At 43.1% G+C, this 15,419-nt stretch overlaps 1 protein-coding gene across 1 annotated transcript in view; it reads left to right on the top strand.

Annotated features, from left to right (window-relative positions):
• The window catches only part of oc90 (otoconin 90), a 433,801-nt gene that overhangs the window by 8,662 nt on the left and 409,720 nt on the right, over positions 1-15,419 (top strand). Inside the window, exons 9-22 of the mRNA XM_061043753.1 lie at positions 204-314; positions 1,609-1,686; positions 1,942-2,031; positions 3,051-3,275; positions 3,523-3,642; positions 3,685-3,714; positions 4,192-4,341; positions 8,868-9,020; positions 9,627-9,890; positions 10,679-10,777; positions 10,926-11,100; positions 11,817-11,923; positions 12,031-12,274; positions 13,430-13,891. Of these exons, the coding sequence (XP_060899736.1) occupies positions 204-314; positions 1,609-1,686; positions 1,942-2,031; positions 3,051-3,275; positions 3,523-3,642; positions 3,685-3,714; positions 4,192-4,341; positions 8,868-9,020; positions 9,627-9,890; positions 10,679-10,777; positions 10,926-11,100; positions 11,817-11,923; positions 12,031-12,274; positions 13,430-13,775 (2,192 nt within the window). The 3' untranslated portion in view covers positions 13,776-13,891. The remainder of the gene's footprint in view (positions 1-203; positions 315-1,608; positions 1,687-1,941; positions 2,032-3,050; positions 3,276-3,522; positions 3,643-3,684; positions 3,715-4,191; positions 4,342-8,867; positions 9,021-9,626; positions 9,891-10,678; positions 10,778-10,925; positions 11,101-11,816; positions 11,924-12,030; positions 12,275-13,429; positions 13,892-15,419) is intronic.

Genomic DNA, 15,419 nt, shown 5'->3' with positions numbered 1-15,419 from the left:
TACATTTAAGATTCAGCCTCCATCGTCTCTGAAACAGTCTGACTGACATACTCACTAAAAAGGCTTGAAAAACGACCTCTGAACAACCCTCCAATCTCAACATGCGGCCCCAAAAAAAACTACTTCCTGCTCTCCAGCTGTGACTCATGCACTTTGATGATTAGAGTGACTCGTTGTGATCTGTTGTTGTGTCTGTCCGGCAGAGATGGACGCGTTAATGACCAGCGGGGCAGATAACCGGAGTGACACAGCAGCCATGGATGGCGACCTCGTCACCCCACCGCCAGGCCCGCCTCCCCCGCTGACGCCCGATGGTACGCTCTCTAATTGGGACGCAGGTCACAGGTTTAACACGGGGACGATCAGAGGGCGACGCCTGGCTGGTTTGAAGACAGATGGGTCTCTTAGAAACTCACACTCATGCAATCTCTACTTCCTGTATGTTTCTGTAAGGTGGTTGAGGGATAATGAACAAAACCTTTATTTGTGACACATAGTCAATTCTGTTATGCTGCTTTTTAAGATTATAATATTTAAATCTACAAGAGCTTTCTTTGGATGAAGGTTATGCACGTGTGAAAGTCCAGGGTGAAATGTTCCTGGTTATTGACATTAAAGAGAACATATTATCCCCATTTTCTACCTTTTAAAACAGTCTCCTGTGGTCTAAATGAACCCATCCCCCATCCTTTAAAGGGGACATATATATATAAATATACAATGCATTTAAAGAGACACACACACACCAAAATGGAGCGTTCTGAGAGAGCTGGTTTATGCAGCTGGTTTCACAAACCTCCTCTGGTGCTTGATTCATGTTATATTTTGACAAAAGCACAGCACACATGTTTCATTTAGACCACAGGGGGACTGTTTGAAAAGGTGGAGGAGGGGGATGATATGTCCTCTTTAAACCAATGCTAGCATGTTAAAGGTCCCATATTATACTTTTTCTGGTTTTATATGCTCTTTAGTATGTTTTCCAAGTGTCCTGTGCATGTTTAGGCACATCTATGTGCAAAAATTCAAAGTCTGCGGAAACACAGCTTCTCCTACGTCCTCCTGTTAGCTGTAGCATTAGCTGCATGTAACGCTCTGTTCTAGCCCCCCTCGATAAAAATGTGTCAGTGCGGCGTCATTGTCAGTGTGAGATCACTGATCTAAGCCCATTGGCTCGTTGTGGCCCTGCAGCTCATGTTGAAATTTCCGAGAAGCGTGCTGAGCAACTGACCAATAACGACAGAGCGGATCGGCAGACCAATCAGAGCAGACTTGGCCCACGTGGGGTCTAACAGTGTGGGCTCAACAGAGTGCAGCTGACGGACTCAGAGTGGAGAGGGAGCAAGGAGGAGCAGTACATGAAAACAGACACTTTTTTCGAACTTTATCTATTGTGAACGTACAAAAGTAGGTACATAGATTAAATATATGAACCCCAAAAAGGGCAGAATATGGGCTCTTTAACACCCAACATGTTGATTGAAACAGAAGCTAAAGCTGTGCCTGTTGAGCCTCGAAGTACTGCTGGCACAGATCTGTCCTCATTCTTCTTCTGTAATGTTAATGACGTTGTTGATGATCGATGGTTAAGGTGGTTTGTCGTTTCAGAGGAGTTTGAAGAAGGGGAAGGTGGTGCGGAGGAGGTAGAAGAGGAAGAGAAGACTCAGACGAGTTTCATCTCTAAAGGTAAAACAGTTACATTACTCACCCTCTCGTTTCCATCTGTACAGACTTACTAAGGACCCCCCGCCCCAGAAGTATTTCTCTGCCAAACTTGTGTTTTTCCAAGCTGCTCATAATTACATTTGGCTCGAGCTCGAACCGTTCTGCAGCTTCCACAACACCAGAAATAATTTCCCCGCTGTTCGTCTCCTGCTGCTCAGTGACTCACTTGGCTCAGACGTTTCCTGTCGCCGTTTTTATTTGTCACCGCTTTTTCAGAATTGAATGAGGCTTTGACAGAGGAAGCACTCGAGCTGGAGGAGATATATACGGATCAGACAGCCCACAGTCCTCCTGCAGTCAGCCCTGGTGAGGCAATCACTCCAATGATGACATGAATGTACTTCATCTTTATTTTATACACGGGGCAGTTGGTTAAGTTTGTTGCTATACCAATGATACAATAGTGTTCACATAGTCTCTATAACTGAGCAGTGATTCACTTAATGTCCAATTAATGGACACTTTTCTGATTGTTGTCTCATTGGTCGCTCTGAGCCGTCACACAGTTCTCGTTTATTTGACCTTTAAGATAGCAACGATGTTCTGCACAACTTTTACTTCGAAAATAACAGTTTGAAATTTATATTTTTATTCAAGAACATAAAAATCATTGAAAGACAAACTTCCTACAATTGAAATATTACGTTTTCTTTTAGGACCAGTAGCTTGTTGGATGCTTATATGTAACATAAAGACACTAACACGTGTCCCTAGTCTGTCCACAAACCCCCCAACTATGAGAAAAGTCCATCCTCTCCGTCTTCTGCCTGCTCCACTTTTCAGAAAATGCGTGCTCAAACAGGCCGTTTGGAGATTTTCCCTTCATGACATCACAAAGGGCAGTAGCCCCTCCCCCAGGTGTGTGACACTCCCACAGCTAGGTGTTTGTTCTGCCCTCTGAGTCTGCCTTCTGACCGTAAACAATAGGACATGGAGCGAGAAAGACCGAGCCACCCAAGCCCTTCCAGAGAGGGGGCGTGGTCATACACAGCTCATTTACATATTTAAAGGTACAGACACAGAAACAGCCTGTTCTGAGCAGGGCTGAAATAGAGAGGTTTATAGACATGATCAAATACAGGATCAGAGTGGATTTAGAACAAGAAACTTCACACACATGTTTTGAGGAGCTCTGAGACTTATTTAAGAAGAGGAGCATATGTGACCTTTAGGCTGATCCTTATAACAGAACGATTTTGGCTGATAATAAATTATTTAGATTAGAAGAAAACACCAACATAAGTAAACTTCCTCGGCACAGCTTTGGGGCCAAATGTGACAAAATAAAAAGCTACCAATTAAACTTTATAAATGTCGTGTTGCAGAGTCCGGCTTGTTCTCCAAAGAAGGAGAAACGCAGAGCGACGCAGAATCAGAGCCGACCTATCATTCTGCACAAAGTTTTGGAAATGAAAACAAAGAGGAATCGACAACACCACCATCCTCCAACGATGACATCACATCAACGTCTAGGCGGACTTCAACTTCCTGGAGGACTACAAATCCCACAGAAGTGACACCAACGGGCTTGAAGGATTCATCTGAGGAAGGTGACTCAGAAACTACATTCATCTATGTTTGTTAAATCTTGTAATGACACGTGAAGTTATTTTTTTTCTTTAACTACGAGATGTAGAGCCGACCAAAGCAGGAAAACACAAACAAATAATATGAAATACGAGATGCAACGGTTTCAACAGAAGCTCAAAGTTACGTTGTAAAAATGTTGTTAAAAGTGAACTTATTGTGGATATATTTAATTTAAAGTTAAATATGTTTTATCTGACGTTTCTGCAGGTTCTGAGATTGTCACAACTTTATCTGTGACGTCAGTAAAACCACAAATCAGTTCTGCTGAGAGAGAAACGGCCACATCCACCGCCAGGGCCTTTAAGTCGTCTGAAGAGGAAGAGGAGGAGGAGGAGGAGGAGGTGGAGGAGGAGGAGAAGGAGGATGAGGAAGAGGAACAGAAAGCTTCAGATGAGGATGGTGAGTGGAGTTCATGTTAGCTGCGATCGTTGTCTTCATACTGCAGGTAGTTCCTCGCTTTGTTTCTTATCGCCTTGATTTGTTCATCACGGTGATGAGCTCGTGTCAGACTCTTTGACGATGCTTCAAATCAGCGTTTGAACATGCAGGTTCACTGTATTGGTGATGAGCTTTCAGACCAGAGGCCTCTACTGTGACGAGAGTTCACCTTAGCCAGGGTATCTATCAGTTCTCTGGCTGAATGATCACACATAGCTGGATATCAACTTCAGACATCCAGTTTAAGAGCAGCATTTACATACAAGGGGCGGAGTTAGCTTCACATAACCAATCACAATCATGAAGGAGACTCCCGTCTCTCGATAACCATAAATCCTGCTTCTGACCCCTGGATGTTTTGATGTGGATTAAAAAGTCTCTAGTCTGAGGTATAATTATTAGACATTCTAACCTTTTTTTAAATGTTTTTATCCTTAGGCATCGATGTGCTCACAACTACAACCGCCATGACAGTAACAACACAGATGACAACAACGACATCGACGCAATCAGTAACCAGAGACGAGTCTGACGAGGCCAGAGGAGGCCCAACAACATCGACGACGACAACAACAGCCTCACCAACAGGTGGGTTTGTCACACCCTGTCGTTTCAAGCTACACACTGTGAACGTTTTTGTCACTACAAGCCCCCAAAACTTATATATAAAAATATGTCCCAGTTTTTAAAATATCAGGGAGAAGAGTTCCAGTAAACAAACACACAGAAGCAGCAACAGATGTGTCTTAGTGTCACATCTCTGCTGCTGACTAAACAACAACATGTAACTACTAAACACATGTATGTCTGTATGTATGGATGTATGGATGTATGGGTGTATAGATGTCTGGATGTATGGATGTATAGATGTCTGGATGTATAGATGTCTGGATGTATAGATGTATGATGTATGATGTATAGATGTCTGGATGTATAGATGTCTGGATGTATAGATGTCTGGATGTATAGATGTCTGGATGTATAGATGTATAGATGTATGGATGTATAGATGTCTGGATGTATAGATGTATGGATGTATAGATGTCTGGATGTATAGATGTATAGATGTATGGATGTATAGATGTCTGGATGTATAGATGTATGGATGTATAGATGTATGGATGTATAGATATCTGGATGTAAAGATGTATAGATGTCTGGATGTCTGGATGTATAGATATATGGATGTATATATGTCTGGATGTATAGATGTCTGGATGTATAGATGTCTGGATGTCTGGATGTATAGATGTATGGATGTATAGATGTATGGATGTCTGGATGTATAGATGTCTGGATGTATAGATGTATAGATGTCTGGATGTATAGATGTATGGATGTATAGATGTATAGATGTATAGATGTATAGATGTATGGATGTATAGATGTATAGATGTATGGATGTATAGATGTATAGATGTATGGATGTATAGATGTATAGATGTCTGGATGTATAGATGTATAGATGTATAGATGTATGGATGTATAGATGTATAGATGTCTGGATGTATAGATGTCTGGATGTATAGATGTCTGGATGTATAGATGTCTGGATGTATAAATGTATGGATGTCTGGATGTATAGATGTATAGATGTCTGGATGTATAGATGTATAGATGTCTGGATGTCTGGATGTATAGATGTATGGATGTATAGATGTCTGGATGTATAGATGTCTGGATGTATAGATGTATGGATGTATAGATGTCTGGATGTATAGATGTATGGATGTCTGGATGTATAGATGTATAGATGTATGGATGTATAGATGTATGGATGTCTGGATGTATAGATGTATAGATGTCTGGATGTATAGATGTATAGATGTCTGGATGTATAGATGTATGGATGTATAGATGTATAGATGTATAGATGTATAGATGTATGGATGTATAGATGTATAGATGTCTGGATGTCTGGATGTATAGATGTATGGATGTATAGATGTATGGATGTCTGGATGTATAGATGTATAGATGTCTGGATGTATAGATGTATAGATGTCTGGATGTATAGATGTATGGATGTATAGATGTATAGATGTATAGATGTATAGATGTATGGATGTATAGATGTATAGATGTATAGATGTATGGATGTATAGATGTATAGATGTATGGATGTATAGATGTATAGATGTATAGATGTCTGGATGTATAGATGTATAGATGTATGGATGTATAGATGTATAGATGTCTGGATGTATAGATGTCTGGATGTATAGATGTCTGGATGTATAGATGTCTGGATGTATAAATGTATGGATGTCTGGATGTATAGATGTATAGATGTCTGGATGTATAGATGTATAGATGTCTGGATGTCTGGATGTATAGATGTATGGATGTATAGATGTCTGGATGTATAGATGTCTGGATGTATAGATGTATGGATGTATAGATGTCTGGATGTATAGATGTATGGATGTCTGGATGTATAGATGTCTGGATGTATAGATGTCTGGACATATGGATGTATAGATGTCTGGATGTATAGATGTCTGGATGTATAGATGTCTGGATGTATAGATGTATGGATGTATAGATGTCTGGATGTATAGATGTATGGATGTCTGGATGTATAGATGTCTGGATGTATAGATGTCTGGACATATGGATGTATAGATGTCTGGATGTATAGATGTCTGGATGTATAGATGTATGGATGTATAGATGTCTGGATGTATGGATGTATAGATGTATGGATGTATAGATGTCTGGATGTATGGATGTATAGATGTATGGATGTATAGATGTCTGGATGTATAGATGTATAGATGTCTGGATGTATGGATGTATAGATGTATGGATGTATAGATGTATGATGTATAGATGTCTGGATGTATGGATGTATAGATGTCTGGATGTATGGATGTATAGATGTATGGATGTATAGATGTCTGGATGTATAGATGTATGGATGTATAGATGTCTGGATGTATGGATGTATAGATGTATGGATGTATAGATGTCTGGATGTATGGATGTATAGATGTCTGGATGTATAGATGTATGATGTATGGATGTATAGATGTATGGATGTATAGATGTCTGGATGTATAGATGTATGGATGTATAGATGTCTGGATGTATAGATGTATGGATGTATAGATGTCTGGATGTATAGATATCTGGATGTATGGATGTATAGATGTCTGGATGTATAGATATCTGGATGTATGGATGTATAGATGTATGGATGAATAGATGTATGGATGTATAGATGTATGGATGTATAGATGTCTGGATGTATAGATATCTGGATGTATGGATGTATAGATGTATGGATGAATAGATGTCTGGATGTATAGATATCTGGATGTATAGATGTCTGGATGTATAGATTTCTGGATGTATGGATGTATAGATGTCTGGATGTATAGATATCTGGATGTATGGATTTCTGGATGTATAGATGTCTGGATGTATGGATGTATAGATGTCTGGATGTATAGATGTATGGATGTCTGGATGTATAGATGTCCGGATGTATAGATGTCTGGATGTATAGATGTCTGGATGTATAGATGTCTGGATGTATAGATGTATGGATGTATAGATGTCTGGATGTATAGATGTATGGATGTATAGATGTCTGGATGTATAGAAGTCTGGATGTATAGAAGTCTGGATGTATAGATGTCTGGATGTATAGATGTCTGGATGTATAGAAGTCTGGATGTCTGGATGTATAGATGTCTGGATGTATAGAAGTCTGGATCCTGAAGGGGTTTGTGCTCTGATCTCTGCAGGTGGAGGAGGTGTCATCTTGTTCGCTTCAGAGGAGCGAGGAGAGAAGAACAACGAGGAGGACTCAAGTTTTCTCAAGCCAACTGAAGGTCAGTTCTAAAATAAAACTTGACTTTGTTCTGAAGTCTGAACTCTGGGCAGGAGAGTCTGAGTTTACAGAAACTGTAAATCTTGTCTTTGGATGTTAAGTAAGAGGTGGAGGAAAAGTTCAGCATTTGAGGCGGCTTTGGCTCAGTGGTAGAGTCGGTCATCTCTCAAGTGGAAGGTCCAGGGTTTGATCCCCAGCTCCTGCAGCCACATGTCTGATGTGTCCTTGGGCAAGACACTTAACCCCAAGTTTCTCCTGCTGCTTCATCGACGTTGTGAATGTGTATGAATGGATGAGTTAATACTGATGGACTCTTTACTCAGCGGCCTCTACCATCAGTGTGTGAATGTGTATGAATGGATGAGTTAATACTGATGGTCTCTTTACTCAGCGGCCTCTACCATCAGTGTGTGAATGTGTATGAATGGATGAGTTAATACTGATGGACTCTTTACTCAGCAGCCTCTACCATCAGTGTGTGAATGTACAGGGGGGACTAGAAGACTAGAAGACTAGAAAAGTGTTATTAGTGTGGTAGTACTTGAAATCTATCTTGGTATCCAGACCAGTCTCGAGACCACTTTTTGAAGGTCTCGTCTTGGAATCAAAAGCTTTTTTACTCTGTCTTGTCTCGGTTTCAGACTTGGCGGACTCCGGACTTTAAATCAAGACCACCACTGATTGGCTATATTTCCGTCATTTCTGTGATCAGAAGGAAAACATCTATTTCTAAAAGAACTAATAAGTTCAATTCATTTATAGTTTGATTTTTATCCCCTGGTTACGTCTGCAACCTTCCCGGTGTTACGGTCTAAGTGAGTGACACGCCCCCTAAACACAAGATAATGATTATTCAGAGATATTTATGGTCTTGGTCTTCTCTCGGTCTCAGAGTACTCTGGTCTCGGGAATGTCTTGGTCTGGGTTAATGTGGTCTTGACTACAACACTAGGTCCGCTATACAAAGCTCAAGTCCATTTAGCAGGGAGTCCTCCTGTCTCCTGTCTGCAGGTTACATTTAATGATGAGCACAATAACATATTGGGTGTGAAACAAAAAAACGACTAAAATGTGTTTAAACTCAGACGTTGGAGGGTTTGGACTGTGCAACCCAATAGAAGTTTAACAGACGAGATGTGAGGACACAGAACTGTCTCCTCCTGAAGTCCTCGACATTATGAAGTGATGAGAGTTTAAGAAAGTCAAAGCATCTTTTTATGAGACACCTGACGTGTAACAACAGACGGCAGGTTCAGCAGCCTCTTTACTGTCGCAGGTCCAGAAGTTACAACCAGCCGGATGGAGAGATCATCAACACCAAGATCCAGACCATCGAGCACCCCGAGGAGACCCACAGATCCCGACACTTCACAGGAGGACGACTTCCCTCCACAGAGACTTCCTGCTGCTCTCAGTCTCCTGAGCAGAGGTGAGGAAGACTTTCACCTGAAGGAATACATGAACACAACACTGACACACTGAACGAGTGGAGTTAATCTGACCTTTGACCCCTCGTTTAAATTAGCATCTTGTTGCAGAAAGTTTCACTTTATTGTGAAGGCTACATTTACATGAGGTAGGAGTTTGTACATATGGACGTGTAGCGTTAATGCTCTGCAGAGACATTCACTCATAAACATAGTTACAGTTTTACAGAGATATGTGCGTCTAACATCAATGTTAAAGCAATATAAATGAGTCTATAGAAATGTGTGTTTATACAGAAAGTGTCATGATTTATATTCCACTAAAACCAGAAGCAGTTTGGACATTTTAGAATCTTACAAATTCAGTTCGAGTGCCCCTGAAATCCTCCTGAGCTAGCTGTCCAAACATGCAGCTCCAGCCGTCTATCAAGCAAAGGCGGGAACACACCAACATCCCCAAACTTCTGCAGATGTAGAAAGCGTTTTTTATTAATGGGGGTCTGTCGGCTTTGAAGAGAAACGTCTGTGATTGGATAAAAGAAGCTCCTCACTGTGCGATGAATATAACGTCATATTTAAAAGTTGGCATTCTTCTTAATCTGCCTCAGGTCAGGGGGCGCCACCACCCACATTGGCCCCGACGACTTCGGTGAAAAGTGTCTCTCAGTGGACGCCGACGAGGCGAGTCACGCTCTGGAAAACGGGATCGGAGATAATCACGTCGACGAGGAGCACACCGGTAGCTCCGCCCACGACCACTGAGGCCGACTCTGAGGAGGAGGAGGAGCAGGAGGAGAGGTCTGAACTGGCAGAGGAGCCCCCCTGTGAGGACGGGCAGCCGGCAGACAGCTCGCAGGAGCGAGACACAGATGGTAGGGTTTGATTCCCACACTGTCATAAAAATACACTCGACTACAAGCAGCTCCGAGCCGAAAATGTATTTATGGATTAGAAAACCTTCTGCCTCTCCGCCTGTTATGTTTCTCTCATCCAAAGTTAAATACATTAAATCAATCAGCAGGTTCCTCTCCGGGGTTTAATAAAGATCATTACATTTGAGGGGCTAACGACCGGCTGGAGAAACGCCATCCCGTCATGAGCAGGATCAGTGAAGTCACATTTTATCCAATATGAGCGGACACATCTACAGAAGAGCTAAAACAAAAGTCTCATTTCCAAACTCACATTTGGTGTTACAAAGCTGGATGTCCAAACTAAACGTGGACAAAGTGTCAGATCATGAGGTAAACATATGCTGGAGTAATCCCAGGATGAGCCTGCAGAGGGCGCTACACGGCTTGTTCTGTGAATCACGAGAGTTCCCCCGATATGAAACCAAGAATTGGACGAGAAGCCTCTTACATACTGTAGACTCTCTTCTCTCAGCACTGGAGAGCTGCCCTCTCCTGGCAGCCCTGCAGCGTTCTGCCCCTCTAAAAACAAGATCACCTTTCTAATTCAAAACAAGTTTGATAAGATTTATTTTTATTTTTGGTTAGACAAATGAGACTCACTTCCAAGAAAATAAACTTTTTCACTTTCTTGAGATTCCTTTTTTTTGCAGATATCAAAGATCCAGATGTCCTATTGTGTGTCATGTGTTTACATCTGACTTACTGTGTGTGTGTGTGTGTGTGTGTGTGTCTGTGTGTGTCTGTAGACCGGAGAGCAGCTCATAAGAGGGCGGTGCCGTTCTTTGCCTGGTCCCTGCTGGAGTCCGTCGGGTTGACTGACATTCAGCTGCAGCCCGACAGCAAAGGTGAAACACAAACTGAGATTCAGGCTGTTCTATTAATAGTTTCTTTAAATGGCGTTCCGTTTAACCCTTCAGGGCCTTTACATTTTTAGATCATCCCACCTGACAAAACAACAACCATCTCAAACTGTCCTCCTTTCTCTTCAAACAGAATGCAGCCGCTCGTTCACCCTGTACGGCGGGGATGGGCGAGCGAGGCGCGAGATGCCGTCTCTGGGGGAGATGCTGCACTGCCTGACGGGACGATGTCCGCACGAGTACGAGATGTACGGCTGCTACTGCGGACAGGAGGGGGGCGGGGGGACGCCTCAGGACCAGCTGGACAGGTAGGTAACAGGAAGTGATGATACAGAGTCTGTGCAGGATGAAAAACACAGTGTGGATATGACGTTGTCAGGTTCTACTTAAAAATGTAGATTTTCTACTCGGAGGTCCAGATGTTGGTGTTAGAAGTTTCTGATTTTAGTCTGAGTAATATCGACCAATCATGGACAAGCAGGCTGCAGGAGAAACGGCCGAACACCAATCAGATATTTACTGGTGAACAAGAGTGTTCCAGTCCGACCTTATTAAACCTCATGTTGGTAACACTGTAGCTCAGTCTGTAGGGACTTGGGGGGTCTCCGGTTCAAGTCCTGGTGTGGAAATTGGTCTGGCAGCTGGAGAGGTACCAGTTCACTTCCTGAGCGCTGCCTGAAGTTTGCCTTTGACCACAGAGTTTATTTGATTGTTAAATTGAAACGTCGAGTCCAAAGTGATAAAATGTGGATTTGTTTTGAACCCTATTTGCTCCGACTGGTGGTCTGATGCATGACCACAACCAACTGTTGCTGGAAAAGAAATAAAACAAGGGAACATCAACGCTCTCCTTTTAAAGTCAGATTTAGAACATTAGTCCGTCTTTGAGGAAGCATCTGGTTTAGTCGTCATCACTGCGGGGGATCTGCAGAGAGGCTCCCATTGCTGGTTAAACCCATCACATGTTTCCTCCATGTTGTATCACCTTCTTCATTCTCCACCTGCTCCTCGCTCTCCTCCTCAGGTGCTGCTTCTTCCATCACTGCTGCCTGAAGCAGATCGGCTCCATGGGCTGCAGGTCGGAGAGGAAGCTGAACGCTCAGATCTCGTGTGAGAACGGGAAGCCTCGATGTGAGAACGAACACACATGAAGTGTTGCTCTGCACGATGTGTCAGCCGACCCTTTAAAAATGAATAATAACGAGGTCGATCTGACCCCTTTGGCGTCTCGTCCTCAGGTCAGGGCCTCGCAGCGTGCGACAAGCTGCAGTGTGTGTGTGACAAAGCCACCGCGGAGTGTATGGCTGCCGCTCACTTTAACCACAGCCTGCCGGCGCCGCGGTGCCACGGGCCCGGACCTCCCTGCCGCCGGGCTAGCAGACCCCCCAAACCACGTTTTCCCACTCAGTCCAGTGAGGAGAGCGAGGAGCAGCAGGACCCGGAGAAGTCCAACACACAACCCCCACAGACGTCCCAAAACAGGTGAGACGATGTCGTTACTACTAAATGATGTTCAAACTATCAGAACTTTATTTGACTTTGGCTGCAAAGTTTCTAAAGATCTGTTTTTAACGGGAGTCCTCAGGGCGAGTGGCGTGGGTTCAAGTCGTACTCGGCCTCATTTAGCCACATGTCCTTCCCCTCTCTCTGTCCCTAATTTCCTGCTCTGTTCACTGTCCTATCAAGTGAAGGGAGAACGCCCAGAAATAAATCTAAAACATAGAATCAATCAATCACAAATGTTTGAATTCACGCCTATGACTTCCAGGGGAAAAAATCATCTACAGAAACATCAGCGTGTTCCTGTCCTACATTCATGAAAATAAAAAAACACACAGCTTGATCAATTCCTGGAGCACATGAATTAAAGGAGCAGTATGTAACTCTGACTCCTAGTGGTTAAAATGGGTACTGCAGTCTAAATTCTAAACATCATAGAGAGCTGTCTCCCCCCCCCCCCCTCCTCTCTAGAGTCCATGCTCACTCAGGTCACCATGTGGTGGACTCTGAAGCTTCAGTGTTTATCCAGCTCTGCATGGGTCTGTAAACCTTTCTGTGTTCTAACCTCTCTCCATTTTTCAAAAGCATCTCCAATATTGATCCTAGTTTGAGCACGTTTCTGCTCGTGGAGCTTATTAGAAACATGCAGAGGCTTTTTAGGTCGGGTACAATCACTTCTATCTAAACCACTTCTCTTGCCCGCTTCCATCGCTGCAACACCTGTTGACCTGATAACTGCTCTCATATCTGGCAAACCGAGGGGCGTCCAAAACGGCCATGTGGGGGGGTGTCTTAAAACCTCCTACCTCCTCTGGTCCAAACAAATCCAGAGCATTCAGGAGCAGAATCTAAAGTTAGAAGGAGGACATACTGGCTGCTGCATTGTTGTCAGAGAAGCCAGCACTTCAACATGTTTCCTTAATGATCAGATAGTAAGATACCTTTATCATCTCACTCTCTACACAGCTCACTGATTGGAGCTTTAAGTGTTGCATATTTAGAGTTACTAAGATTTTGAGTACTTGGCTGCTGGTAGAATACATGTTCCAGGAAAAATCTCCAGAAAAAAGGAATCTCTCTGTTTTTGAAGTTTTTAACACATTCTGAAATAACCTTTACGATCTTCTGTGTGTTCAGTGGTGAAGAAAAGACAAATCCACCTGTTGCATCGTCCACACGTCCTCCTCCTCGTACTCCTCCTCCTCCCTCCAGTGAGGAGAGCAGAGAGTCTCCATCACACAGCGGGATTCAAACACAAAACCACAGGCCGAGCCCCGGGCAGAGCCAACGGCCAAGACCAGCAGAGAGACCAGCAGGGAGACCAGCAGGGAGACCAGCAGAAAGACCAGCAGGACATCCAGCAGAAAGACCAGGAGGAAGACCAGAAGGGACTGGAGTGAAAGGTGAAGAAGAAGAGGAAGAGGGGGGAGGAGAGGAAGAGGAAGGTGCAGAAGAGGAGGAAGAAAAGGAGGCCAGAAAATAGACAAGTTTTGTTTCAAAAGGCCACTCGGGAGATGAAGACGTTTTAGGGATCCTACAACAGAAGCTTTAATGTACAGAAATCTGATGTTCACTTTGATTGTTAGTGTTTTATTAAAGGTCACATATCCTCCTCTTCTTCTTCAGTGTCTCAGAGCCCCTCAAAGCATGTGTGAAATTTCTTGTTCTAAATCCACTCTGATCCTGTATTTGATCACGTCTATAAACCCCTCTATTTCAGCCCTGCTCAGAACAGGCTGTTTCTGTGTCTGTACCTTTAAATATGTAAATGAGCTGCATCTGACCACGCCCCCTCTCTGGAAGGTGCTTGGGTGTACTCGGTGCTTTCTCGCTCCATGTCCTATTGTTTACGGTGAGAAGGCAGACTCAGAGGGCAGAACAAACACCTAGCTGTGGGAGTGTCACCCACCTGGGGGAGGGGCTACTGCCCTTTGTGATGTCATGAAGGGAAAACCTCCAAACGGCCTGTTTGAACACACATTTTCTGAAAAGTGGAGCAGGCAGAAGATGGAGAGGATGGACTTTTCTCATCATTGGGGGGGTTTGAAGACAGACTAGAGACACATGTTAGAGTTAGAGGAACATGTGTTTTATATAATATGTGACCTTAAAAAACATCACAAGAAAACATTTGTTGGCGTCTTCTTCCTTTAAAGAACTGAAATAAAAAGACGTCACAGCCCACAGGGTTTGATATAAACATCTTTATTCTTGGACATGAATCTTAACACACATTAGTTTAAATAGAGACTTTGTAAAAGAGCGCTGAAGCTCTGCTGCTGCTGCCGGAGGAGGATCGTGTTTCACTCTGATGGAGGCGTCCTGGTTCCACATGATTAACCTTTTAAAGACCCTCTTTTAGTTTCTCCAACTGAACATGAGCAGACACTGGTTTATTGCGTACAAATGTACGACATTATCTGTAAACTCTGAGGGATTCATTCAACAGCTGCATAATAAACTTTTCTTTAACCGTTAGAAATGCTAAAGTTGGAGCTTTCACTCCGCTGGAACCAGTCGGATCTTTAGTCATATTGCATTTCATCTCCTGAGCGTGCAGCGGGAGCAGAACCTCAGCGCCCTCTAGTGGTTACAACCATTGCTGTGACTGAAATGAAGCCGAGCTTTAGCGGTTTTGAACACGTTAAGTCTTGTCGACTTGAACCTCTAAAACTGACACAAGAGTACAAACTGCTGCATCACAAACATGACGAACGCTCAGCAGACGCTCGCTGTCGTTTTGGGCTACACTGTAAAAAATAAAGAAAAGTCCGTCTTAAAAAGTGAGTAAAGCTCATCTCTGTAACGTGTCCGGCGTTCTGAAGTAAGGCAGGCAGCAGTGAAATCTTTCAGCCCCACAGCTTCTCTTGGTTTAAACATTCAGTGTTAGTCACAGTTTAAGAAGGACTTCTCTTCATTTATTTTTTTTTTTACAGTTTTTCTCTCTATTTCAACTTTTCAAAAACTGAAAATCGGGAGAAAAAAAAAACACCTTTAATGATCACTGCGGACCAAACAGGAATCTGTGCTGGTTCAGCTCAGCCTTAGTACCAAGGTGCAAACACAATGTCGGACGCTCCTTTACCATTCAGCATTTGGTTTTTCTCCTGCAGCCTGATTTACAATC

This window comes from Labrus mixtus, chromosome 8 (assembly GCF_963584025.1).
Source record: "Labrus mixtus chromosome 8, fLabMix1.1, whole genome shotgun sequence".
NCBI lineage: Eukaryota > Metazoa > Chordata > Actinopteri > Labriformes > Labridae > Labrus > Labrus mixtus.
This window is presented reverse-complemented; position numbering and strand designations above follow the sequence as displayed.